This window comes from Telmatherina bonti, assembly GCF_933228915.1.
Source record: "Telmatherina bonti genome assembly, chromosome: 1".
In the NCBI taxonomy this organism is placed as follows: domain Eukaryota; kingdom Metazoa; phylum Chordata; class Actinopteri; order Atheriniformes; family Telmatherinidae; genus Telmatherina; species Telmatherina bonti.
The window spans coordinates 26898235-26923605 of NC_136619.1; the positions used below are offsets into that span (position 1 = coordinate 26898235).

Genomic DNA, 25371 nt, shown 5'->3' on the forward strand with positions numbered 1-25371 from the left:
AGGAGACAACTTCGAACATGGGAGTGTACGGCACACAGTCAGTGGGTAAGGCTTGTGCCTGACAAAAGTTGGTGTTAATTATGGTTTGTGGAGTCTGAAAAACCCGAAGGTAGCTAAGCAGGCTGGAGTCGCAGCCTTTACAGTTATCACTGATATAAACTTTGGCACACACTGTAGAGAGAATAAACATGACATATGATTGCGGCCAATACATGCTGCACACCTACTATGGAAAAGTGTGATAACGGAAGGTATTACAGAACGGTTAAATGATACAACCATATCTGGAATCACTGGCAGTTCGAAATAAAAAGTCAGAAATGTTGTAATCTGGGCAGGAATGTTGACAGTGCCGGTATCTCATCCCTTTGTGGCATGTTGAGCTCAAAGCAGACTTGCCATGAAGTGTAGGGTGGTCTGGTACCACCCGACAGAAAGGCACGACCTCCCAAGCCTCCTCTGCATCTCCCGACCTTGTGCTGATGATTATGCATCATGGCAGAGACAGTTGAGAGTGCTTGAGGGGAGTGGACCAGTGCTTGGTTAATCAGTTGGCATGGGTTCAGGGCACAGCCCACACACACTCATGGCACCGCAATAGTAGGGTAATAAGCAGAGGCAATACTCATATTTTCTACCTTTTGCTTTTCCCTTTTGATTTTCTCATTATCTTTGGAACTCTCTACACAACCCTTTCTCTCTTTTGCTCATTATTCCATTTCCCTCCTTTTGCACAGCCTTTGTCCCACTTAACATTGTTAAACTACAATTTAGTCAGTTTTAAGGTGACCATACCATATTTATTTATAAAGCACTTTAAAAACAACATACAGCTGACCAAAGTGCTGTACAGAAACAGCAAGTAAACAAAAACAGCTTAAGAAAAAGTAAAACAATAAAATGGTGAAATAAGAGATACATGAAAAAGAACAGTTAAAAATAAAATACGAGGACACAGATGACAACTCAGTTTTGCTAAAATGCCAAAACATAAAAATGTGTTTTTAAACGGCTTTTAAAAACAGCGAGGGAGTTAGCCTGTCTAACCTGCAGAGGGAGGCTGTTCCAGATATTTGGAGCTAGAACTGAAAAGGCTCTGTCTCCTCTGGATTTACAGCGTGTCTTTGGGACAGTTAAAAGCAACTGGTCTGCTGATCTAAGAGGTTTTAAGGTTTTAAGGTTTTAAAACTGCTTCTCAGGTTATTTCTATGCTTTATAGCCTTGCAACTTAAAAAAAAAAAAGAAGCTTTAAATAATTAAAGAGTTGACTCCTACAGTTAACAAAACAATTGCACTGCAACATTTAGAACTTTGCTGAAGATATTCTCAATTACTCTCTTAACCATATAAAATGTATATGTGTCAAAAACAAAGAAAATGTAATGAATGGATATTGTTTTCAGTAATATTATCTTTTTATATAGAGACAAAGTTTAAGGTTAAGGCAAATACAAAGCAATGTGTTATATTAGCTTATTTATCCTTTAATCAGTGAAATCCTGACAACATACAGGGATATTTGGCCTGTTAATTAGCCTCAGTGACATATCATCTCTCCTGCATTACATGAAGGCAATCTACTCCGTTGCAGAAGTTATTCCTCTGTTTGTTCATGTGTTTGTTGTGAAGCTATGTTAAGGGGTTTCATGGCCAACTGCAGAGCTTCTTCAGGGCCCACAGGGTCTCTTTACCACAGCCCCGTCTGTCATAGACAACCACCTGCTTCCTATGTCTACGGCTCACAAGAGTCTGTGCTCTTCTTCGCTCATCTCACATCATAGCAGCTCCATACTTAGAGTATCAAACATCTGGGGTCATGCTGTCGCATATGAAGCTTTGACACAATGAGGAAAGAATCACATACATGCAACAAAATCAAGACATTTCTTTAACAGCAACAAGAATTCAAAGCAAGAATCTGGAAGCAGATAAAACAACTGCAGGTTCCCCTTTTACCTGACTGGGAACAATTTAGTGTGTCATCACTGACAGAAGAACACGAGATCCTTTCTTTGACCTAATAATCACCTAGTGTCCAGCACAAGTTTTGTTTGAAAACGCCAGAATCCTGAATGTTTTGCTGCATTAGGAAAGCTTGGTATGAGGGGACAAGGTATCTGTTGAGCCCATTTGTAAGCCAGGAACAACAGCTGTGATTGTTAAAACTTCATGCATATTAAGGTCACAAGAATTTATATTTATAAAACAACTTAGATTCAATCCACAAAGGCAACCAATGGGAATGAAAAGTTTAGAGTTTATCATTAAAAGGTATGAGAATTCCCTGAATCTTCAGAAGTAATTACAATGCCTGCTACTTCCAAAGGGAATGTTTTGGGATTTTATTTTTTGTTTGTTTGTTTTGTTTTGGGGGTTTTTTCTGAGAAGATATTGAATTTTATTCAGTCTCATGTACAACAACATTCATTGTGGATCTTTTAACATGAGCAAAACTAAAGCTAAATAACATTAAATGACTTAAAATCAGTTTCTTACTAATGTTATTTTTATCTGACAAAGAGCCTATGTTAAAGTATTGCAAGTAAACTAGCTTCCATAAAGTTTCTTTTTTCCTTTTGTTATGTACAAGATGCATTTCTCACCATGCGCTGCTGTGCTGACACCAAGCTGTCCCAGTCACTCTCTGATGGTACACTGCTGAGTGGCTGCATTTCATCAGGGCCCTTTCCATGGAGCAGACTGTGAAGGGGTAGCTGTGGTGCGCCAAGGGCCTCTGTACTGTCCTCTTTCTCCCAAGACAAGTGCTCCTGACTCATGGCATCATCACCATCAACCACCGAGGCAAAGGGAGATGTGGCTTGCTTAGAAGACATGACTCTGCTGCTGAGCAAGAAAAAGAAAACAGAGTACAGAAAAAGACATCAACATAATGAATTGGTTTTTTTTCTTTAAGTTTGCACCTGAGCAGATCAAATTTGAGCGGCATGTTCCACCTCGCTGGCACCTGTTGCTGCTCTAGCCCATAGGTCATGGGGTCTCTAATTCTTTTTTTAATGCAGATGGATGACTTTATTTAGGCCTGGAGCCGTGCCTGCTTGGGTTCTGCCCAAACAGGAATCCAGGCAGCAGGTCAGACAAGGATTGGGATTACATCCAAAATCAAGTTTAAAAACCTGGTATTTTAACTTATCGTTCAAGGAGATTTCAAACAAGGTTGTTTTTCCTCTGCTATAATTCCTATTCTTATATTATTTATTTTGATCTTCACACTACATGACTGATATATTTTAAGGTAATTTGTTTTTGTCTTTCAGATGTCTACGTTATTTAATAATTTTCCTTGTGCAAGTAAATTTCACTCTGAAGCAACCAGATTCAAACAAAATCCAGCCTCATCTTCTTTTGTTCCCACACATCAAATTAAGAGATTATTGACATTTTGGTGTGACAATGGTCCCCCAGGCCAACAGATCTTCTTAACAACTTAAAAACCAAAAGCTGAAGATGACATGCATGAATGTGTCACATGCTTTCATGAATATTACAGTGAGGGGTATACTTGACATATCAGGTGCAAAGAAAACTCATGTTAATTCGAATTTCTTTCATTTCTTCGCCTTTGACAACACAGCTCTTATTGGTGCACACTTTATACAACCAATTCCACTTTTTTTTCTCGCAATTAATGAGTCTGCAACCCATGCTGAGTGTTACAATGAATGAAATTAGGCACTGTCCCAGTAAATCTAATTATGCATTTGGTGTTAAATTAAAAAGGGCTTTCCTATGATGTGAAGTACAGAGATGGAGCCGGAGCATATTTAACTCCTAATCCACTTTTCCCTGAGCTGTTGCTGTTTATTTTCCTCAACTGGAGGATATTGACCATTAAAACCAGACTGGGAATACTGAGGGCTTGGTCTTCTCTGAAGGATAAGTGTATGTATGTTTCTCTGTACATGTGCAATGAGCAGGAGGAGACAGAAAACTTGCTGGTGTTAAGTCATTGGTTTGCAGATGTGTGACAAAACACTCAGAGTTCTTCTTGTAATACATTTCATCACTGGTCACCATCTGCCCCATTCTCCTGTTTTATCCACAGGGGTCAGTGTGACAGCACTGTCATTTCCACACTCAGCTAGCTGGTAGGGTTGGGGGTGGAGTGGAGTTGAGTGGATGGGTGGGTGGATTTCAAGGTTGAGACAGAATGTGCAACGACGGTGTCCTTGCACACTCTGTTGAGAGCCAGGCACCATGAGATAGGCAAAGATATGTTCCATTCAAGAAAGGATATTTTACTAACAAGGTCTTTGGGTGTAATGGTTCGCGGTCGTACCCAAGGAAGTTTAACTTCTCTCTATACACACACACACTATTGATTTGTTATCATATCCCAGTAATGTAGGGAAGACTATGCTTAAAGCAAGTTTTTAAAAAAAATGGCTGTTCAAGAGCCACATTCAGAGACAAACAAAATAAAAATATAACAAACTGAAGTGAGAATGAAATATAAACTCACTACAGACAGAATAATATCTGAATAAATAGCAGAAAGGTCTGCAGACTTGATTTAGAAGAAGTTGTATTTGGAGAACAACTCAAAATCTTTTTTTCTAATTTATTTGATATTTATAATATAGTAGGTATACTAGGGAGATTAAAGGCTTTCACTTGTTTTTCTTCGATGTAATAACTCTTAAAACAAGCACTACACCCCAAAAGATCTGAGAAGCTTAGAGAAAATTAATGCCGAATCTAACATTATTATTCAGACATGAACACTGGTATACCCAAGTCCAACAATCTGTGTGCAGGACCTTGAAATGTCGCTGCCTTTCACTTACCTACACACACATGTATATAATCACTGACCAGCCTGTATTATCGACGGCAACTATGACAATGGGAGCTCTGGTTAATCGGTTGTGGACCTGCAGCTGTAGAAACATATTTGCTCAGTCAGGTAGAAGTCAGTGCCGAATTTGGACCGGTTGTCTGTGTACCTGTCTGTCTCTCCTGTGTATGTAGGTGTATTCTACAGTGTTTTTAGTAGGACTTTGCCCTCAATTTTAATCAGCCATTAAATTGTTTCCTGCAATTATATAAAATAGAACATGAGCTCAAAACTGTGTACTGTTAATTGAAAATCAAGAGTCAGAGCAAAGTTCAGAGCATGCATGTAATAGTGAGTAGTGTGGGTGCATGTGTGTGTGTGAGAGAGAGAGTGTGTGTGCATGTGGTGGGAGCAGACTGATCTTGTAGACTCTGACATATTTTTTATTCATGCAGCCAAAAAGCTTGAGCCTGGAGCGCAACAAGCACCTCGTCTTCAATGAAGTGTGAGGGTGAAACAAAGCACTGCTTTTGTATTACACAGTAAATCAAGTGGTATTATTTTACCACTAAAATATTCAGTCTCTCAGGCACTTTTACTTTGGTCTCCAGCCATCAGTCAAACTGCTGAGGCGTGAGCAAGAGAAAAGGATAGACAGAGAGGAAAAAGGAGAGGGAGCAGTGGAGACTCCATCCTCCTGTAACATGTGTCTACAGCAGTCTTGTTAAAGAATGCAACAGATCTGCAGCAGGCTCCATAACAGTATTTGTCAGCAGAAGTTAATAATTTATTAGCAGTACTGGGAGGGCTGTGCTCAGGCAGCTAAAGAGTGCAGAGAAATCTTTTTACCCCACCCCCACCCCTGACAAGCCCTCCACAATACTACCTCATATTATTGAAAGGGAAATGGGGAAGTGTGGCAATAATTCTCTGAAAATATCTGAGGGCAACCGTAAAGTATTTTATTCCTCATAATTAGAGTGGGAATCACACAGCTCTAATATCTAAAGGTGGGTCTGTGTGCAACATATCTGCACAGACACAACAAAGGCTAATAGAAATAAAGAATGAAATTCAGCTGAATTTATACGACCAGTGCTCGTGGTGTTTGATCATATTTTATGATGGAACAGCGCTGTTTACACTGTTGGCCTACTTGCTTGGAAAATAAAATCAGCAAAACAGCCCTGTTTGTACATCTGCAGTGTATTCTTGAAATAACCTTATTAACATCAATAATTGAATCAGTTTTGGCTTGAAGTTTAACATATTTAAGATTGAAAATATGAAGAACTGAAAAAGTAGCTCATAAATCATTGACAATCTGACTCTTATCGCACTTTACTGCACAAAAATAATCATAACAAAAAACAAAAAGTAATCATAAAGCGAATGACGCGCTGTTGCCGTCTTTCCTTAAAGACAAAGCCCAAGTCACTCAGAAGACTTGAAGCAGAGATGAGGCAGGGTCAGTTAGAAAAAGCAACCTGGTCTATATATAGCTCACAATATTGCGCACATTTGAAGGATTAGGACTTAAGTTCTCCAGCCATGGGCTCATATGACCTGGAATGCTTTGAGTCATGAATTGTTCCTTCAGATAATGTTTCATCATCGTGCAAAACAACTTCAGCTTAATTGGTAAGTATTAGAGGGGTGTTGTGCCCTGCTCATCTCAGGGGTCTTGTGACTGCTGGGCCATGTGTCCCCAGCTATCCTGTTTCCTCTTTCATCATAAAAGGGTCTGACCATCTTTCACTCACTCTATCTTCTCTGTCACACTGTTTACCTTTTATAGACAATGGCGATAAGTAACTCTACACCGTCTTCCCCAACGCCCCATCCCACCCACTTGTCTGGCTCAGTGCTGATGTGTTGCACCTTCAGGTTTTGATCACAAGCCCTGGTATTCACATGTTATCAACAGACCAAGCAGAGAAAAACAAATGAATTATTAAAACTAAAGATTACTTTAAAAGAAAAAAAAATCTGACAGAAAGTATTAACTGTTAATGTGCAGCAGTGTACTCTTGCAAACTTTGCACGCACAGCAGAGCTCATTTTCTAACACTAAAAACACACTGATGTGTTAATTTAAATAAATAGATCTTCAGTAGAGTTCACATTCTGTATGTGCCAGCAGTCTGCAGGCAGAAAAGGAACTAAGTCAGGTAAACAGACCTGAAGAGGGTTTTTTTTTTTTTCCCTTTCTTTCTTTTTTAAAAATCAGTGTTCACAAAGTTTTTAAAATGTGGCCTTGAACAGGTAAAGTAACTTTTTTGTAAGAAAGAAAAAGTAAAACCAATCATACAGATCCTATACAGAAGAAAAATAGGGATGAATACTACAAAGCTGAATGTGTAATGATTGGAAACAATTATTCAAGTGATCAGTTGCATTAAATTCAAGTCTGAAGGTGATAACATTTACCCAAAATGTTATTTAAAAATATATAAATGGTTTTGAAAGAGCATGAAAATCTTTTTGGAAAAAATGTTTAATTATAATAAAAATTTTAAGATTTTCCAAATGACACCACTGATGTTTCACAAAATATACATGAAAAGAAAAGTTGCTGAAGACACAACCGCATTTGATTTATAACGCTGTTCTTGTAAACTACAAACTTAATGTGTACTTATTAAAAGTTATTAAAATAAAAGAAGAGTAGAAAAGCTTCAGTCAGTGTGTGTGTGTGTGTGTGTGTGTGTGAGAGAGTGTGTGTGAGTGTGTGTGTGTGTGTGAGTGTGTGTGTGTGCGCGCATATGTGCGAGAGAGATAGTGGGGAAAAATGTGTTTCCCTTCAGGGGTTCCTCGTGTTCTAACAGGTGTCATGGTAGGGTTCCTCTGGGTTCTTCACCTGCCATAATGAGGTATTACTACCTGACAGCTCCCAGCTGGAAGAGCATTGACACGGAATCCTCCGTTTAGCACAATTAAATCATCACCCTCCATTGTGACTGTGCCATGCTGTGCAGCATCCAGGTTATTGGATAGATGATCAACCAATAATATGCGCTGAATACCCACACTGTTAGTGTGCATACACACATTTACATTTGTCTGCTGAGAGATTTTGATCAATTTAAAGCTTAGCATTCAGTTTGAGGCATTGACATATAAACTAATCAGTACTAACACATAATGAAATATTGTAAAATTGTTGAAAAATTAGAGGGTTTTTTTCAGCTTCTTTGCAGAGATAGGAGAGTTGTCCAAATTAATTACTTTAAATTGTTCCTCCATTATTGTTGACCTTCCCCTGCAAAAAGTCAACTCAATTATGGTGGCACTTCATCCTCACTTCACATTCCCTCCTGATACCATCTCCATTAGAAATTGCCACAGTTGCCACAGTCAAAATCCACACTCAGATGATAGCCATCTAGAGCAAATTAAGCAAGCCACCTGAAGTGCACACTTTACATATTGAGCAGAGCATTGATAATTACTTTGCGGGGTAAATTATTTGCAATAATATGCTAGTGGAAGAACTGCCTTGTATCTCACTTTAAACACTTACGCAGCTGCCATGACAGCATGCTAGGTGTCCTTGCACCCCACACAAGGCAAAGGCTGATGCAGGTGTGAGAGTGCTTAAGTGTCCCTGTCTGTCTAATCTGGAAGGGTCAATGAGCACTCACAGACTGAATCCTTCCTCTTCCTCCTCCTCTGTCTCCCTTATGCCACTAGCCATTTTTCCAATCCCAGGACAGAAGCTCAGAGCTTGATGTCATATCGGCCTCTCAGTTCCTCAGGATAGCACACGTTTACTTATGCATATAATCTTGAAAATGATGGATATCTGTCCAAAACAATTCACTACTAGCTTTCTCTCAGCAATAACTATGAAGTAGAGAAAAAGTATGTGAAGAGAAGAGAACAATGCTGAAGAAATACACTGAAAGGCAGTAAAAGTCGCAAGAAGACATTGTTAGCAACAATTTTCTTGTTTACTTATTTTTATTTTGTCTGAGCCTAGATTTGTTAGGGCTTGCACAAATCTCATAACAAATCAAACCATCAACCAGCACAACCCTGTTTGAGGAGCAGAAGTGGATTTTGTGCCTTGCCTCACAGCTGACATTAAATTAAGAGGCCTTTGTGAGCAGCAGAAGAAAAACAGACTGGAATTTGGCATAAAAACAATAATACAGAAATCTTCTGTTCGTGGAACCTGAAATTTTCATGGGAACAATCAAGCTTTGTTGAAGGGAAGAAAAGCATTGGTGACAGATGAAATATAGATGGGGCCCCCTTTTTGTAAAATGTTAAACAAAGCCCCATTCAAGGTCCATTCTGTCATTTATAAAGATAAGTTCCTCTGTACACAAGAGAATGCACTTCAGCAAGTCCAGTGTCATATCTAGCACAGGTTCTGGAGAAATAAGCAGAAGAGCTGGATCGCAAGTGAGGGGATGCATTTGGAATCTGAAGAGAGGCACGATGAGTGGAACAAAGAAATCTCAATGGAGAGGGTGGAAGAAAAGAAGAAAGAAAAAGTGTTTGTCAACACAATAACAGAAATTCTGTGAGATTCTCCAGAACTTTGTGAATGATTAAATAATTTTGAAGGCCGGAGGAAAGGCATTGCTTGCTGCATATAAAACACTTCATGAATCCCGATCAAGACATTTATAACTTCTATAAAAAGTAAAGCAGTTTTTTTTAAACCCCTGCATCATTAAGCTGTTGAATAGAGAGTACAACAGTTGGACATATCCCTTGCTCTTTGAGTTTCCCCATAAATGTCTGCTTATCAATTAATACTACTCATTAAAAGCTCATACATAAGGGAAAGCCCATCCCTTTTCAAAAACTGGACCTTTATCTTTGAGCCGTTGTGCATTTTTAAGGACTGTGAGAAGAAGGTCCAGAAGTGTTAGGGCGGGTAGAGAGTTGCCATGTTTCGTGTGACACGTCAATTAGAAAATCAAAACAGGGGTAGTTCATTTGCTCCACCCAGATGAGACCATCTAGCTGAGCCATGATGAATAGGGGTCAGGAAAGCCACACCTCAAAGATTTATGATTAAGGCTTATTATGTTGGGAAACTGACATTGATTGCTGATTTAAGCCACTGAAACCAATTAATTTGCCAGGCCTGAATAGAAAGCATGGTCAACAGTGTGTGTCAATCTGACAGGTTGGATGGGAAGAAGCTGAGCAAAAGTGCAGGACTAAATGAATGGCTGGCACCCAGCTCTGTTTGGAGGTGGTTAAAAGTTACAGTGCCTGATTGACAGCTGATACAGAGAAACAGAGAGAGATTGGCAAAAAAATGAGATCTGAAGAGCAAAACCAGAAGCCCCAACCACTGATCTGGGTAATTGCCCAGAAATTTGGTTCACAGAAGACATGTACAAGCTGCTTTTTTAGCAATGCTAAAATGGTTTCATTCATGGGGCGGCACCGAGGAGACCTGAGTAAATGAATGTGAAACATTGCACTAATAAAATCAGAGAGCTGACAGACATGCTTGAACAGAAAAATGTGCTGTATTTCCACGCTGTGGAAGCAAGCACTGTAGTGGATTAAACGCCGACTGAAACACAAAATGTCTCACCAGCCCGCTGCTCACCATGAGTCTGAAAGCTCATATTGTACTTCAACTCCTCTCTGTGTTTTCTCTGTGGACAGAACAAAGATGTGCGTCCCACTAATGTTCAGCTGTACCTACAGTAGTCTATTGCCAAAGCAATTTTTTTTTGTGCTGCATTCACAACAAATGCCATATTACTGTATGTTAGTGTTTCTGTGGTTACAAGGGGAAGCTTGTGTTTATCAATCCCCTTTTTTCTGGTAGTTTTTTATTCTTTCACTGGCTTCCTGATAAAACACATGCATTATATCAGGTCCCAAAATGAAATCATTAACTAAAATACTTTCTTAAAAAGCCACAAGTGTGCAGCAGCAATTGTGTGTGTATGTGTGTTTGGCTGTGGGCCACAGGCCTCTGGTTCTCAGGCAGTCTCTGCCCCGGCTCTGTTGTGGTTCCCTGCCACCGCACTCATTATGCTCGGTCCCAGCTCAGCACGGTGCAGAGCTGCAGCTCGCCTCGCCTCACTCACTGGGCTAGTAGGAAATAATCTGGTAATCTCAAACTACTCCTCCATTTCAACTCTGGGCCTCATTCACACAAAGAGGACCCTTGTCTCTAATAACCTTTGACCACTGTCGGGATTTCAATCTGGAAATTAATTAAAAATACATTTGACAAAATGGATTTCTCATTTAGTGTTTGTGGTAATATGGAGCTTATCCATGGATCTGCATTCATGGAGTATCAAACAAAAACTCTTGCTGTTGTTTTTCACATTAATATCAAACTTGACTGATGTGTCAGATATGTTTAAACCTGAATCTTAAATACAACAAAAAAGAAAAAGTGTAGTTTCCTCACAGACACACAGAAATTTTACATAGATTCTATGTAAAAACCTATTGGAAATTATCAATTTGCCCCAAATAGATTTCAATAAACATAGCAAGCAAAATGGTCAGCAAATAAGGAGCGAAGGACAGACAAATATTTGATAAGAGGATAGGGACTTTAGCTGAGCTGTGTGACAGGGTAGCTGAGGACCCAACTACACACACACACATGCACAGAAACACAAACACACCTAACCGCCAACCCTGTCTATCTGTTCTGTACCAAGTTAAAGGTAGCAGATGTGCCTTTCACAGGCTGTTGAGTGTGTAACCAGTCTGCAAACAATAGATGGAACTTGACAAAGGTCGCTGCACTTGCAACACACTCTTTACAGTAAAGGGCAGTCAAATTTCATCAGCCACTTCAGTAAATAATTCACTTTTTCCATTTGATGGACCACTAACATATTTGTCATTGTACACAAGCACAGGCAAAGAGTTGTGCATCTTGTGTTAATGCATTGACCAACCAGTCAGCCCCTAATATGCTCTTTGAAGTCCTTTTTAATACCATTTAACAAAGTTTAAGCTACATTCTTGATCTCCATTTAATGTTAGAGTTGCTGTAAACATGTTCAACCCCATTAACCTAATAATATACATAAGACCAAGTACTCCAAAGTACCTTAGCACCATGAAACAAAATATCCGACCACTGGAATACCTTCTCATGTTCATAACACCGATTGTGTTCTTCCATTACATTTCCTGCAAAATGTAATGCTTCTAGCAGCTTTTTATCCACCTATTTGTTTGCATATTTCTGTACTGGGCACAGTGTTGAACTGTCTCTGACAGCCTATAAACCATCTATCAGGTGTCAGCAGGACAGCCCCCAGCAAGGCAAATCAGCTATAAATGGTACATCACTACAGCACAAGACAAAAATATGGGACGTGGTTTCCTGTTTCCCTGCATTCACAATTGTGTGTGAAGCTTAAGCTGAAAAATCCCGCATGGATAGCTTTTTGTGGAAATGGCAAAAAATGTGTTTTTGTTGTTGCTTTTTTTTTTTCTTTTTTTGGAGCTGCTGAATAGCACATAACAAATCTCCAGTATTTTGACAGCAAAATGCAAAACATTCTAGCATGAAAAACCTTTTTTCTCTTCACTTGCAAGCCAGGTTTTAAGAAAGCTCTCTAAAAGCTATCAAAAGTTTAAACATTTCCCACATCCTTCTCCTGTGGGTGTGCCTGCAAAGTGCTTCACTCCCTCTCTTGAGAACCTCTAAGGAATTGCATCATCAGACGGCGAGTAAGATGATGGTAGCAACATACTGTAACATCGGAGAAATACCTCATTTTGGTTGATTCATAAACACCTTGTGCATGAGCTGGCTGGTAACTCAGGCTGGTCGGTGCTGTGCTGGTTTAAAGACAGAGCCCATAGCTAAGTCAATGTTTAGGATACACACACACACACACACGCACACGCACGCACAGAGTGTAGCTTGGTTCTGTTTTAATTCAGCTTTTGTGGTACCTATTACCTCTGACTGAAATCATACGTCAGCCCGTTATTATTATCAGAGTGGGTCTTTATCAGAGACCCTTGTTTGATGCAGTCAGAGTTGATGCATTATGAACGGCACACCAAGAGTCAGCAGCGATCTGCATATTCAATAACTTCCGTAATTATATGCGCAATTCATCAGATGGGATGTGATTGCAGTGGAAGTGGAATAAAGTGGAATAGAGAGGAGCAGAGAGGTCTGATTCCTGGAGGACTAAAGTCTAATCACAAAACTAACATGATAATTGAAATCTAAATTGAAAGGCTTAGCTCTCAGGAAGAGCATGTCAGACATGGAGAGTAGAGGCGCTGGTGGGAGTGTAAACGAGGGAGAGAAAGAGTGGCAGGAAAAATTACACTAAAAGGCAACAACTAAATGCATAAATGTACTATTTCTTTGGGGTCAGTGTAAAGTCAAAGATTTATCAGTTGTAAATGAATGTTTGCAAATGATTTCAGTGTTTGTATTTGAAAATCAAGCTTTGTCGTTGTGCAAAAAGAAAAAAAGTGCCAGAAATATTCAAATTTGGAAATATGCAGAAAAGGATCTGTATGGTTGTAAAAAAGTTTAGCATTTTAGGAAAAAAATAGAACTTCTTTTGCAAACATCCTGTTCACAGATGTGAAGCACTCTGAAGCTGCACTTGCGAATTTTGTACTTCTCTTTACACTTTTATCTGATTCGATGGTGATTGATCTAATTGTACAATCAGAAAGCAGATGTTTCCTGTCCTTCTGCACCACTGCAGGCTCTTAGAGGGAGTGGATACATTTTAAAGAGAATTTTTTTCTCTTAGGAATTTTTCACACAGTAGCTACTAGAATAAATGTCTTTCTTCCTTTTTTTTTTTTTTTTGATTATCTATAGTTGTTTTGATATTTACACAAGACAGTGAAATTTTAAGTGTCACCAGTTCCTGAAGCAAATTTCAAACTTTTTTTATTGTGTCTTGTCCAGCATTTAGGCAAGCAGTCTGGATGGATGGTCTGGATGCTGTGTTCTGCTGAGCAAAAACAGAAAGACAGAAAGAGAAAGAAAAGAAAACACCTCATAGGAAAAGTAAAGAGATAAAGGGAGAGGAAAGAAAATAAAAAGAACCCTAAAAAAAAAATAGATAAAAAATAAATTTCAAACTTAAAATACTGTTCTCTATTACGTGTGTGTGTGTGTGTGTGTGTGTGTGTGTGTGCGCGCGCGCGCATGCGAGCATGTTCACATGTTGCGCGTATACGTCCTGAAAAAAAAGTTTTATCTATGTGTAACTTTTTTCCATCGGTTTTTCTTGCACATTTTGAAGCTGGTTAGACGTTGTAATTTGTTTGCAATCTACAATTTAGCCACTAGATGTCATTCAATCCGGCACTTCATTTTTAACATCAGATCATAAATATAAGTAAATTATTTCCATTGATATGTTTGGCAGTAAAGATAAGTATGCCAAATTAGAAGAAATATGTATCCTCTTTTCCTTAATAAGAAATTACCAAATTAACACTTTTTAATCAACAAATAATTTCAATCTTTCAGCCTGGTAGTCTAGTTAAGCAATCAGTCAGTATCCTAAACTGTCACCCCTATCCTTCTCTGCATAAGTAAGCAGTGGCAGATAATTTCTGTAGTCAAAAGGCGGCCAAAATGATTGCTTGTGTGAAAAGGGACATATTCTGCATTCTGCTAAACAGAAAGAACCAGTTTATATGAGGGTAATATAAAATCACATACCTTGTTTTTGTTTTTGAATATAAAGAATTATTTTCAACTTATTATTTCAGAACTGTGTTAAGCAAGGGAACAAAAAAAAAACATCCACTGCACTAAAATAATACTGTCCTCCATCTCACCTTAAACACTGTTCTGTACTCACCTTCACTTCTCATGTTTTACTTGTGAATATAACCCATCGGAAGAAGTGAGTGGGGAAAAAAAGATTGCAAAGTCCTCCTTCTCTGTCTTCCTCTCTGCCCTCTTTCCCTGCTTTCTGTCTGGATCACAGAATTCATATTCATCCTTCAATATGGTTTAATTAGTGATGCCAAATTCATTAACCTGTACTGCTGTTACACTGGCCTCAGCCATAAATAAGCTTAATGTGAGCAGACGTACTGCAGCTGTAATAAGGGACATAAAACTCAAAGAGAAACACATACTGTTCGTCTATAGTCATGGATCATTCTAACTCTGCAGCATTTTAGAGCTGAAGTCTCATATGAGCCAACCGATAATTTTAAATGGAGTATAGAGAATATTATGGCAATTCAGTACTTGTGACAATCAGAATTTTTATCCTTTTTTTTTCCATCTAAAACTTTTAAACACTTAGGCTGAAACATCTGTTATATCAGTTCATGTTTACCAGAAAATTAAACATCAGAGATGCACTGAAAAGTGTTGTGCGTGAAAACTGAAGGTAATTGGGTTAAATATTAAGACCTTTTATGTAAGTGTAAGAGTTTATATTGTTTCTAACATAGTTCAAATGTCAGAAAGTGGTGCATAATCAGCATTATTTGGTAATAAAAACACAGCTGGAACAGCTTCTGATAAAAAAATTAAATTGAATCAACTCTTTGGCATCTTGTTTGTATTGAGAGCAGAGGAAATATGTGTCCTGTTACTTCTCTTATCGCAAGGAGACTTTTTACGAGCAGTGTTTCCCAACAATCTAATTTTCTTTTACAATTTTTCATAAAATTGCCAAACTTGACTTGTTTTTTCTGAGCAGATAGCTTCAAGCATAAACACAAACTCAGGATACAAACTGCTATTGTAAAAACCATCAGACAACCTTCACTGTCCTAGGATTATACATTGACCTCCACGGTCCACTATCCCCCAGTGGTCTCGCCTAACAACTTACACAGAAGAGCCTATTAGACCTGAATCCCACTTTGTTGTTAAAAAGGGTCCTGTCCTTTCAGTACACGCACTTCCCTGCTTTCTGTTTTTCAAGCATAGGTGGTGGAGAAACACAAGTTCATTGTTCTCTTGAAAACGGAAGTTACCAGGGTAACGGCTCTAATCCTCTTCTTTTTTTTTGTTTTTTTTGTTTTTTTTACAGTTTCATTCATATACCAGTGTATTGAGTGGTACTTTTAAGTCCCAAACAAGAGCTCTCACTCCCTTTTAATTAGCTATGATTCTGTTTGCCAGGACATAGCATGATGAGCTAATCGAAATTTACGAAATAATGGCATACTGCAAGCAGCTACTTCTTCCTCCAAGGCTTGCTCCAAGAATAACAATAATGAGGCCATTATAGAGAATTGCACTTTAAAATGCTGCACTGCCACCAAAACAGAGGACATAATTGTTCTGGTGTTTTCCATACAATCAACAACCCATTGTGGGTGACTTGAGAACTAAAAGAGCAAAGAATGGATGCCATAATGATTGCTCTGTGTTGCCTTCATGATCCTGTACAAAGTGGCCACTGAGCAAGGAGCTTGATAGACTACTGATTTGGTTGTGGATGAAGAAAACTGTCTGGCTTTTGTAGAAAAATGTCCTTTTTGCTTTTTGTCTGTCTTGCCGCTCAAAACCCCCCAGGCCACATTAGAGAAGACTCATTCATATGGTGAAAAGCTGAGAGTCACACAGGCTCATCTGTGGGGGCCATAGAGTAGCTTTGGAGAATGGCCATTTATATAACCTTCATCCATTCCAGGAACATAAAACTGATCCCCTGCCGAGGATAATTAAAGGTGCGTTTGTGGTCCATCAGGAAACTATAGGGTGTTCTTGAAAGACTAATGTGTTTATACTTGACCACCACATATATTTAAAAAGTTACTCTAGTTCACATCAAGTATATCAACTGAGTTTTATCTAATAAGACGGTTCAATTAGATAATTGCATATCTGTGGTCCAAAACTAACTTCATTACAAATGCTGTTCATTTCAGCCATCTGGAAATTAGAATCTTCCAGCAAGTAGACGGGGATCAAAAGAGGAAAAGGGTCAAATATTTTACCAATAAGGTTCATATGTAAACTTGCAGGTTGAACCCTCAGTGGGGTTGTACAAACATGGTGCTGCAGCTTTTAGCTGCGCTCCATTGTAAAGGAGGAAAGCGAAATGGGGCTTGAGGGTAGGAAGAATGCTAAGTGGGCCCCTTAGCCTAGTCAACCTTCAGTGAGTTTCATTTATCTTCATCTTGTTAGACTAAATTAATTAACAATCTCAATGTTACACACTTTCTCCTTTCATTACATCAAATAATGGCAGAAATGTAGGGGGAGGTCCTGCCTACTGGGAGTCGACCAACTCTGAAGACATCTTTCTTCTTCAGTGCTTATCTTTCCTTCTCTCTGTTCACATGTCTGCATTTGGTTCCTTCCCCTTTCTCTTGCACTTACTCTCATTTTCCTGGTTGTTATGACAACGCAAACAAAAACCTTTTTAAAGTCTTTCATAAACATATAAAAAATTGATCTAAAGTGAAAGCACATCTTTTCAACAAAGAGAAGCTTACAAGCACAAATGATTGTCTATTAAAGGCACGGTGTATACTGTACGCTTTAATGCTGAAAACTTTTGCCGGCGTTATGGAAATTGAGAATTTTAAACAATGTTTTCACCAAACAAAACAAAGGCTTTGAGATGTGCTTGAAATAAAGGGTTTAGAAGTTCATTTAAGTTTGACATGTTTGTCACAGAGGCTTTGTATCAGCTGCCATTAGGAAGCAGAGGTTGTTAAAAATGAAAGTGGGTACTACAGCTACTAAAACTCTCCTGATGTCTGACTCACAAGCAAACTCATGACTCATTACATGAACGGTAGACCCATCTGGTGCACTACTCTCATATGAGGTGTAGCATAAACGTTATTATCAAATTAATATTGGAGCAAAATGTTCATGGAACTCCTGTTGCCCCCCCTCACTAAAAAACGGTGGGATTATTCACTGGGGGAAAAAAAAAGTCTGTCGGCTTGTTACTACCCTTTTCAACCCTCTCACCCTCCCCGCACAGCCCACTGCCCACTCCAGGACACATGTCTTATCAAAGCAAAAGGGCTAACCCTGAAGCAAAGCCTGCCTTTAATCTTGGCCTGATTGTCGAGGCCTCAGCCAGCGTGCATGACATCTTTCTACTGCAGTCTTTAATTAAAACAGACATTGACAGAAGGATGTGGATAAGGCGTGCAATAATGTGTTTACTTAGAATAATCAGTGATTTCTTACAGCTACAAAAATAAAAATAACTAGTTGAGAAACAGTTCGCACTTGGTCATCTTTTCTTTCTGTACGTTCCCTATGAGCGATTGGATGTTGAGATATCACTCAGATATGCCTCTGCTCACCGTTCTTTACTATGCCACTCTCTCATCCTGTCGCATACAGGATACAGTTCATCTTTAGTATAACTAGTTTTCCACCAAACTAGTATCGACAGGCAGTGAGTTGAATGCTGTCACCCACTTTGTAGCATTAAACCAAAAAAGCAGAAATGAGCTATGGCAGAGTGCTTTCAAAATTTAACATGTTGTATGCCTGAACAATGCCTGTCAGACTCAGTATAACACACCAAATAAATTGGTGCCATCCCCACAAAGATAAAACAGATACTGTACAATTTTGAATTACATATTTATGTTAGCTGTAACAAACAGTAAGAATATCAGATATGTCTGAAAATATACTAAATGCACAATATTTGTATCTAAGTGATGAATGGTTGTGGTATTGAATTTAAATAAAAAAGGAAACAGTTGTAGGGGTAGTCACAGAGCTGTGCAAGTAAATAAATGTCCTTGTGAATATAATTCAAACTGAATATTTCTGCAGGATTCAAAACCCTCTGTCGAAGCAAGATTTGAAATTAGCTTTTTTGTTTGGCTTTGTTTTGTGTTGTTTTTGTTAAGGTTATAAATGTGGGACTGTCTATTTGTCTAAATTCTAAAGATAAATAAAATAATTTCAAATAGGCAAAAGATTTTCCTATTGAATTCCTGAAGGACATTTTGACCAGCAGGAGTGATAGTATCAAATTGTCTTTTCTTTTTAAAATGCCCCCAACAGTTCTGAGAGAAAAAAATGTGGTTAATTTAATCAAATAAGTGACCTTTTGAAAAAGAAATCAAAGAGGATTCATTAGCTTTAGTAAAGTTTGGCTGACAGCAGCTTTGAAAGGCAGATGCTGCTGCTGTGGCTTTTAATGAGCCAACCCTAATTAGGAAGCAACACTGGAGCCTAGAGAAGGTGGTTGACTAGGAAAGGAGCCAATGGTAAATAAGCTTGCTTATTTACTTCCTCTGTGTGTAATGACAGCACAAATTTTTAATTAGAATCACAGGAAGGGTAAAGACAAAAAATAAATACAAAAATCTTTACATTAAGGTTGAGCACAAATACAAGACACCATAGGAAACAACAGTAATTCACAGGACTGATATGCCAGCAATTACCTCAACCCAGCATCCCAGATTAAGGGTTTGTAATCGAGGGCAGATTAGAAGAGTTGTCAGACAAGAACATGCAGTATATATATACACACACACAGAGTCTGACCTGCAGGCTGTTAAAGCTACAAAATGAGAGGATGAAAAAAGAAGGGTGTGGGGTGGGGGACAACTCACGTATATGTCAGCTTCAAGTTGCTGATGTGTGCTTTCAGCCTGACTCAAGGCATGCTACTCAATCATACATTATATGAGCACAATCACACACAGAGTTGGGACAGATGATCAAATTCATGTTTGATAGTGTTCATATATGAAACACATGCGCACGTGCAAACACGTGCACGCACACAAAGACAAGTTCCACAGATAACAATATGTCAGAGTTTAACCCCTGTGAGCCCGCTACCACCCCTGCCCGACCTTTGATCCTTAATGGCAACAATGGAAATGAAACTAACCTCAGTAAAAAGCTGCTACGAAGAAAGCCCTCCATGTCAGCGTGTTGGGTTCTGGCAGGAGAAATCACAGAGAACCATTTTCACTATGAAATGAGCAATAATCAAAAAGAAGAGCAGGGAGAAAGAGGGGAAGGGGGAGAGAGAGAAAGAGGAAATGAAAGAAAGAAAAGCACATCATACATCTTCCTCTTATACAAGATCTTATGTCTTTAATTAAAGCAGAAATATGACTAGGAACCCATCCTCTCTTTTTATGAACTGACATCATTAATTATACCTCTTTCCATCGAGGGAGTGGATTTGCATACAACATCGGTTTGCACTGAGAGCCTGATGATATGTTTGCATCAAATAAACTCTGTCTACTGATCTCTATACAGCCTATTTCCACAGATATACGCATGTACATCCAGAACTATAACCACAGATTCAGTCTGTTCAGAGTAGCCAGCGGTGGTCCAGCTGCAGCCCATGTGTGGCAAGGCTGCTGTGGCTTCTGGGAGCTCGGCCGCAAGAGACCCAAGCTGGGAATCGCAGCACCAATGAGGCAAAAGGATGTGGTCATGATGTCACCACTTGCATGGGTTGTTCAGAAGCCTTACCCACAAAACACTGGAGACACATGGCTAAAATTGACTTACAACAGGTTTCCATTAGACTATGTTACTGGTCTGTGTAATATACCAATTTTATTGTGTTAAGACTGGCTGAAAATTGATTAGGACTCACATGTGCTTTGTTTTAAGTGGTAAAAAGGATCAGAAGTTTCAAAGAGCAGATTTGTTAGGGACACATTTATCAGCGGTTGAAGTTTAAATTTCTCACTAATCTTACAATGAGCCTTATAAATATATCAGCTTTTGAAATATGGCAACGCTATTGGGCAAAAAAATTTCTGGCTTTATATCACACAACTTCACCTTAAATTAAAATCTCTGTGCTGTCTTTTTATTCACTTTCCTTACTTTAAGTTCAAGAACTATACAAGTCACATACCTAAATTCCTGCTGAGAAAATGACTACTTTGGGGAGAAAAAGAGTTGTTTTTTAACTCTCATTTTCATGATCCCTATTTATCATCATGAAAAACAGAAAACACAACAGCAAATGATATCTCAACCCTTAGACACCTTAAGTTTTAGTGACATGGGTGTAATTTGGCAATCCCCACCCCACCCCCCCCCCCAATGCTCTCTTGGCTCACAAGACAAAGCCACTGAGAGAATGGAAAGAATGAGCTGGGCCCAAGGACACTGTGCCTTTCAGTCTGGCCAGCACTTAGCGAGGCTGTGGATCCACAAGGCCCAGAGGGCTGAGCTGAGACTTTTCTCACAATAAGGTGTCTGGGGAGGCGGGAGTGGTATAGCCAGGGGTACTGCAGCTATGCTCTTTTCTCCACTCAGTTGGGCCCAGCGCACATTATACCATCACCATGCCACAGCACACCAAGCCAGTGACAACGTGAGAAAATAGCCGTCAAACAGTGCAGAGCAGATCAAGCGTGTCTCCTCACTTCTCTGAGTGCAAAAAGCACACATGCTCTCCAGCAGACGCACACACAAACCTAAACAATTATCAGCAGAAAAATGAGTCCCATCTGAACCTAAAGCAAATGCAAAGAGTATCTCAAACATACACGAACCGACTTTATCCTAAAATTGTTTTGGATTGAACATAAAAAAAAAACATTTATTTTACAAGCACAAGAGACAGAATGAACAAAGAGTTCTTTTATAAAAATCTGAATCTGTGTCTACAGGAAAGCTCAGTTTCTATTGATCTTCGGTTGTGTTCCATAACCCTTGTTGTTTCACTCTGCTTGTGTTTCCTCAGCTGTGCCTATGCTTCCATTGTGGTCAGAAACAACTGAACATAGACTTAGAAAGCAAAGGTGCGGTTTGGATAGCAAATGGCCAAACTAAGGAAAAAGTGACTGAGCCACAATGTCTTTGCTCTTCTCCGAACACAAACACACATGCATGCTTACACACGCACACACAAAGAATGTCTTGTCAATTAAGGTTCAGCCACAATTCAAGGGCAGAGAAACAGGCACGATAGACATCCTCATGTTGGCCTGGACCAGTCTGAGCAGCACAGCATCCCTTTCGAAGAATTACCTTCTGCCAAAAGCTGCCTCTGCTTAACCAAGTCTCCCACCATCTGCAACAAATGTGCTCTATTAAAGCCGTACCATATGGACAACAAGCTAGCTATTAACACGGCTTCAGCACATCCCCTTTACCTAGCACAGATTTCTAACTTCCAGTCAAATTGACTGCTGATTTAATGCACCGCCAGCAGCCATGTGGGTCTTGGCAAGAGACACCACTTTAAGTCTTCAGTCATTAACAGGATCCCATAGTGTGTGGCCTGCAGCGAGACACAGAACTCCACTCCACAGATCCTACCAGTTGCTACATCCCAGGTTACTTTGCATGTGTTTTAAAGAAAACCCACATGAGGAAATATATCCAAAGAGAATACCAAGAGTGAAAGTCTGGACAGATTCAGGAACTGCAACCTTGTCAAGACAAATGAACCAGGGCTCAAACAAGGGAGTGGAAACAAGCATATGATGTAGATTTGCCCACAGAGCGGCTGCAGTGGCAGCCTAACTGGTGGCTCAGTTGTTCCATAGTGATCGAGTGAATTTGCTCCCACTGCACAGATCCAAAATGGCAGTGATTAACCCCGCAGGGTGTAGGGAGGTGGAGAAGTGGGAGGGGTACTTTAATCCCTGAAAGCTAGGCGGCCATGTTGACGCCTCACCCTTCTGAGTCACAGGGCGACCCACCCACCACTCACAAAGCCACGCTCTCTTCTCCTCAATCGTGACGCCATGGTTGTGAGGCCTCTGTTCTGCGACCGAGAGACAATGTACAACAAATTAATTACAGTTCAATGGTTTTAAAGTTCAGTAAATTGTGTTTATTTTCTAGCATACTCTCTTAGCTGCTTACACACTGAAAATGATTCAAATGGAAGCACATTTCTTCTTTTAAAAGGTGGAACATCTACAGAGCAACAGACTTTCCAAAAGTCAGAGCTGCTGATATCATTTTTATTTTTTATGAAATAATTAATCATTTTTATTGTTTTCTTCAAAGTTCATTTCAAAGAATTAGCCTTATTAATATTTTTACCAGTATTAATAATAACATTACTGATACACAGTAATCACAGGCTTATTGTTCCCCAACAACTGTCAGTAGTGTCCTTATGCAAGTTGAAGTGATGAGCTAAGACTACCTGATGACAATTTAATTAAATAAGCTTCTCCATGGTGGAAGCACAGTGCTGTGGAAAAAGGTGTGTGTGGTTCAGGGAGAAGGAGGTGGAAATGTTGGTAAGTTGACTGTCCAAGAAATCTCACCTGTACACCAACTAAACACCCATGAAAAAAAACACAACAAAACAAAAGAAAAAAGACAATGATACCTGGTCCAACACACTGATACATATGCATACACACTTTATGTGTAATTCAGACACACCTCTTGTTTCCTTTAATAATGGCAATGGTGTCCCAATGACCCCTGCCCCCAGTGCATTACATATGCACACACTGCAAAAACACACGTCACACACGAACAGAAACATCTGAGTCTGACTTGCCAGATGAGTAGTGAATTAATTTGTGTGAGCCACTCCAACATTAGGAAGGTGTGTTGAAAGGTGTCTGCTCATGTTTCAAATTAAACGCGCTGCTGGTCAGCATTAGCACCTCGCCACCCGTCGGCAACTGACACTTAGGGGGATGGGTGGAAAGGGGGGGGCGCCCATCCGCCATTCACACTGGAATAATTAGAACATGTCAGGAAGAATTAATTTCCTCATTTTTCAAAAGGATACACAGAAATTACCATGTTATTATATGACAGGATCCCTGGGAGGATTGGATTAAATTTGATTTCTTGTGCAGCCCACACAACAAATTAAAGTCATAAATAAGATGGAAAAAAGCAGGCACAGAGCATATGTTTATGGCAATGAGTGAAGCCAAGGGAGCAGAAACAACTATCTTCATTTCATTTTATTTAAATCAGGCCAACACCGTGTGTCTGAATGACAGCAGTTGCTAATGGGCCGAGATTAGAAACTTGGATATTAACACAGAGATCCTATCATTTCAACTAAAGCGAAGGAACGTTAAGTGTTTATACAAGGAGATGAGCTCATTCTACTCAGGTACTTCTTGACACTTCATCCTTCAGTTTCCTACTTAAATCATATCATTTATACATGCCTCAAAGAATAAAAAAACAAGCCTTTTAATGTTTCAGATGCTCAGTAATTGCTCACCTTGTCATGGGAAATGCACTGTGGTTGACCTGTATTTAGATAACTATACAGGTAGTTTTGCTGCTACTTGAAAAAGAATTGTTGCTTATGAACAATGTGCAGCACTGTTTGTCTTTTTACTTGAATTCCAATGTAACCTTTGTCAAACATAGTCTTTTTAGATCCGAAAATCACTGCACTTGTGACACAAGTTACCATTTTTGAGAATTTTGATTTTTAACAGGTTTAATCATAAAAAGTTTTCACTTTAATTTAGAAAATCTGGCTTTGATGTAACACAATTGTTCTTTGTCTTTGTATAATGAGAATATGCTCGGTCTCATTGGTGGGAGTTATTCATTTGTCCCCAATTATACCTGATGTAAGACATCTGCATTGATCACATGCCATACTGTTTGTATGTTACAGTGATAAAGTCACACAAAATAATATAACTTCATACAACTAGAATCTTACAGACATATAGATCACAAGCTTCTAATAAAAATGTGTTTACAAAAGCTTTGTGTATTTTATCTTTTCCTGAGAGTATAACGGCCATGACGCGTCTAAATTGGAATAAAAGAAGAAAAAAAAATCCAAGTCAAGGTGTAAATTTAAAGAAAATGCTGTCGGTCAACCAAACAACAACACAGTGTTAGACACTATTCCCATGTTTGACTCGGGTTAGAGTGGATAGCTGATTATTACAATGTAATGTAACGTTTTTCAGCTCTTGTGGAAATGGGCTGTCATTAGAGTCTAGTACTCCCCTGGGTACAACAAACTTTAAATAATTTGCGAATCAATTAACTGGCTACTTTCAACGCAACAGGGATTTCACACTCCAGGGTCGTGGTGCATTATCAGTTGGAGACGATTCATGGCTTTTTAGGGGAAATGCTCATGGCTGAAATCATTAATTCGTTTTACCAGACTTTTAGTTATGCATTACTTTCTACAGCTGGGGTAGCAAGAAGATTAATAGGATGTTCTGTGGTCCCGTTGTCTCGCAGGTGTAGCTTCTGGATGAAACTTTGTCCGACAGTAAAAGTGAACATACCATGGCAAACAGCAAAACATCCAAATCAATGACTGTATATTTGTATTCTTAAAGTCTGTTGAACATTATAATAACATTAATACACTGATGTTTGGTCCTTTTTTTATATTTCAGTGTAACAAAACAACATCTTTACCTGGAATCATGAATTTTTATTTGAAATTCTATTTAAAATACTTCAATATTAATATTCATTTAGTCAATGTAGAGTTTAGAAAGATAAATAAACGTGATGCAGGTTTTACACATTTCCACCAGATAATAATGTGAAACAATTAGTATTCCTAATTCAACTCTGGGATTCTCTGAAGTAATTGGTGCTGATGAAATTAAAATATTTGTTAGGCAGTCATTGTCAAGCAGTCTCTGTTCAGCATATTGACCACAATCATTGGAGGGTCAGTGGACTGAAGAGCCTG

The 25371-nt window shown here is 39.0% G+C and overlaps 1 protein-coding gene across 5 annotated transcripts in view; it reads right to left on the reverse strand.

Annotated features, from left to right (window-relative positions):
- sox6 (SRY-box transcription factor 6) overlaps positions 1 to 25371 on the reverse strand; it is a 132379-nt gene that overhangs the window by 84669 nt on the left and 22339 nt on the right. For 4 of the 5 annotated variants that reach the window (XM_079239550.1, XM_079239547.1, XM_079239549.1 and 1 more), the window contains exons 3-4: positions 19606 to 19656; positions 2604 to 2841 (exon numbers count right to left, since the gene is read on the reverse strand). In XM_079239550.1, the coding sequence (XP_079095676.1) occupies positions 2604 to 2841; positions 19606 to 19640 (273 nt within the window). In that variant the 5' untranslated portion in view covers positions 19641 to 19656. The remainder of the gene's footprint in view (positions 1 to 2603; positions 2842 to 19605; positions 19657 to 25371) is intronic. The other variant, XM_079239548.1, reaches the window with a different exon arrangement.